The sequence below is a fragment of the Chaetura pelagica genome, unplaced genomic scaffold, assembly GCF_000747805.2.
Source record: "Chaetura pelagica isolate M959 unplaced genomic scaffold, ChaPel_1.0 scaffold516, whole genome shotgun sequence".
Lineage (NCBI taxonomy): Eukaryota > Metazoa > Chordata > Aves > Apodiformes > Apodidae > Chaetura > Chaetura pelagica.
In genome coordinates this window covers 235,256-238,698 of record NW_009953654.1, presented here as the reverse complement: position 1 = coordinate 238,698, position 3,443 = coordinate 235,256, and the positions used below count along the sequence as shown (strand labels likewise).

General features: G+C 53.7%; 2 protein-coding genes across 2 annotated transcripts in view; both read right to left on the bottom strand.

Annotated features, from left to right (window-relative positions):
- Nucleotides 1–218, bottom strand: part of TRIM39 (tripartite motif containing 39) — a 4,782-nt gene extending 4,564 nt beyond the window's left edge. Inside the window, exon 1 of the mRNA XM_010000214.1 lies at nt 207–218. Coding sequence (XP_009998516.1) covers nt 207–218 — 12 coding nt within the window. The remainder of the gene's footprint in view (nt 1–206) is intronic.
- Nucleotides 219–672: 454 nt separating this feature from the next.
- Nucleotides 673–1,708, bottom strand: LOC104391002 (C-C motif chemokine 4 homolog). The gene is made up of 3 exons (XM_010000212.1): nt 1,636–1,708; nt 1,261–1,375; nt 673–772 (listed from the first exon to the last, which is right to left on the bottom strand). The coding sequence occupies exons 1-3, from the start codon at nt 1,706–1,708 to the stop codon at nt 673–675; spliced, it is 288 nt and encodes a 95-aa protein (XP_009998514.1).
- Between the last annotated feature and the right edge of the window lie 1,735 nt (nt 1,709–3,443).

Genomic DNA, 3,443 nt, shown 5'->3' with positions numbered 1-3,443 from the left:
CCAAAGGGCACTGGTGGGGCCACCAAGGCTTGCGGGGGAGGAGCAGCTGCCCGGGCCTCCTCCCAGCCAGGGACAGAGCCAGAAATAAATAAGCCGTGCCCGCAGATAACCCTGGTGCTGGAGCAGGGGACACGGGCCTGGCGCTGCCACCCGCTGCTTGTCCACAGGGGCCCGGAAGTGCTGGCCCAGCTCAGTGACCACGGCACCGGGACACCCATCACGGCACCCACCTCTCGGGCACGGGGCTGGGAAGGGTGGGGAAGGAGGCAGAGGAGCTGCTGGGGCAGTGATGCCCTTCTGTGCTGCCAGGAACCACCTGCTGCCCCCAGACCCTCCCAGGGCCCCCCAGGATCCCCCAGGACCCCAGGACCCCCCAGGGCCCCCCAGCTCCTACATGGCAGCTCCAGGGCCAGTGGGGGAAGCTGCAGGTTTTGTTCCTTTTTATTATACCAGAAAGAGCTTCAACACAATCCAGACAAATTAGAAGGAAAAGTTCCAGTGGCAACGACAAATAAATTAAAGTTGTCTTTGTATTCACTTAAATAAAAGAGCTGAACACATTAAATAAATTCACATTAAATAAATTCACAGGCAATAAGAGAACGAGGAGATGTCTCTGCTCGGGGGAGCAGGACCTTGCAGAGGTGATGCCTGGAGGGAGCAGGACAAGGTTCATCCACTGCTTGCCTGGTCCCTTTGGGGATTCACGATGTCCTGGACCCACCTGTCAGCAGGGTTGCCACAGACCAGCTTGCCTGCCACTGTGGTGAATCTGCAGAAGAAAACGTTGGAGAAGTGAGGAGAGGAGAGGAGAGGAGAGGAGAGGAGAGGAGAGGAGAGGAGAGGAGAGGAGAATCACTTCTCCTTGCCACTGATGAACCCCACCAAGCCAGACACCTCCATAGCCGCAGAACAGAACTGCCCCAGGAAAACAGGGGATGGGAGGTTGGTCATTACAGATCTGCTCTGCCACTTTGTCCCCAGCACACCTACTCCAGCTGAGACACCATCCCGCCTAGATCCCACTACCTGGGGATGAGGGAGGCAACCAGCACTAGTGCTTTTGGCTCAAATCTTATGCAGATGTCCTGAAACTGGCTGCCTGGGAAGTGGGATGTGCCTCTGAGATCTTTCCAGGCTGTTCTCCTAACCTGGGAGAGCCCAGCCTTGCCAGAATGGGGTGTGATGTGGGGTTTTTCTGGTGCTGCCACCCTTCAGTGGAGCAGGGCCCCCCAGGATTTGGGCAGGAGATGTACTCACATCACCGCTGGCTGGAAGCAGTGGCTGCCCGTGTGCTGGTACATCACCACACGACTCACAGGAAATGCTGTGGAGCTGTACGTGACACAGCAGGGGCCTGAGAAGTTGACAGAACCTGGAAGAGAAGTGGAGTTTTTATATTAAACCAGACCAGAAAAAGTGTTTGTGGGGAGAAGCAGGGTCAGAAGACTCTGCAGAAGGTCCCCACTTGAGGAGGTGCTGCTCCCACCATGGGCTCCTGCCACAGCCACCTTTCCCTCAGGAAGCCAAGGAGTAGCAAGATGTGCCTCTCCTTTCCTGCAGCAGATGCTCAGAAGGAAGAGCTGCCAAGCATTACTAAGGAGAAAGAGAGAGAAGAAGAGAGCTTGGACTCACTTGGAGAAGAGGAGACCTGGTAGCAAAGGACAGCCACAAAGAGTACAGCAAGAGCAGCCATGGAGGTCTTCATGATCCTGTTGGGTGGAGATAAGTTGTGGGAGTCAAGCTGGGCTGCTGCAGAGTTCCCTGTGTTGGACCTGAGGTGGGACCCCACTTTATGGAGGGAGACGGGCAGTGAGGACAGAAACGTACCGGAAACATTGCAACACAACATGACATGGTGGGGAAAGTGCTGGGTCAAGGGTGCTCACAGCCCGGTGCAGGGAGCATCTGGAGCCCTGGTGACAGTGGTGACATCATGTGGCATAACATATTTTGATACAATACCATGAAATGATGAAGAACAGGATGTGACTCTTCTTGGCCTTTCCCCTAATCAAAGGACTCTGTAGAGAACCTAGAAGTAATGACTCAAGATTAGGAGATGGACCTGTTGTCCAGAAGTCACATGATGGCAACAGATGGAGGATGAACATGGTTGCCATGCACACGTTTTCTGGAATATCTGCATCATGGACAAACCAGGGACAATTTGGTTCTCCCACAGAGCAGGGAGAGCCCGTGGGGTGGACAGGCCTCCCCACTGCCCACCAGTGGGTCTGCGAGGCACACGGGAGCCATGCCCTGCCAAGGAGATGGGGGCCTTCTCCAGGGCACCCAGGAGGCCAGCAGCACTCAAGTGTGCAGGGCAGAGGGTAGAGCATGGTATCATCCTAGGCCTGGGCTCCTCCACTGTCCTTGACCATCACTTGCACCAGGGCTGAGTAGATGGGGATGAGAACCTCCCTTGACCTGCTCGACACACTCCTGATGCACCCCAAGATTCCATTGGCTTTCTTGGCCACAAGGCACATTGTTGTCACATGGATAACTTGTTGTCCTCCAGGACCCCTAGGTTCTACTCCACGGAGCTGCTCTCTAGCAGATCATCTCCTGGCCTGAACTGGTATCTCCAGCAGATCAAGGGAGGTTCTTCTTCCCCTCTGGGGAGTGATGTGTCCAGTTCTGGGCTCCTCAGTTCCAGACGGACAGGGATCTACTGGAGAGAGTCCAAGGGAGGCTACAGGGATGATGAAGGGGCTGGAACATCTGCCTGAGGAGGAAAGGCTGAGAGACCTGGGGCTGTTTGGTCTGGAGAGAAGACTGAAGGGGGATCTAATGAATGTCTATCAATACATGAGGGCAGCAAGAAGGCAGGACAAGCTCTTGTCACTTGTGCCCTGGGACAGGACGAGGAGCAATGGACTCAAACTGGAGCCCAGGAAGTTCCACCTCCACATGAGATGAGGAAGAACGTCTTTGCTGTGAGGGTGACAGAGCCCTGGGACAGGCTGCCCAGAGAAGCTGTGGAGTCTCCTTCTCTGGAGACTTTCCAGACCTGTCTGGATGCCTTTCTGAGTGACCTGCCTTAGTTGGTGTTTTTTGTGGGTTTTTTTTGTTTTGTTTTGTTGTGTTTTAGTTTTTTTGTTTGGTTTGGTTTTGGTTTGATTTTGGTTGGTTGATTGGCTTTTGTTGTTGGCTTTTTTTTGGTCCTGCTCTGGCAGGGGGGTCGGACTTGATGATCTTTGGAGGTCCCTTCCAGCCCCCAACATTCTGTGATTCTGTGAGTCATGAGGAAACTGGTTCCATGGTGACATGGCAGTTTCACAAATACCTGTGACAGTTAAAATTGCCCTATATTGTTCACGGACATGAGAATGTGTCACTGATGGTTACAAAGAGCTTTAGAAGCTCATGACCTTCATGGCCCAGCAGAGTTGGCTTAGATGAGTATTTGATTCCACCAGTATAGAACTGACACCCTC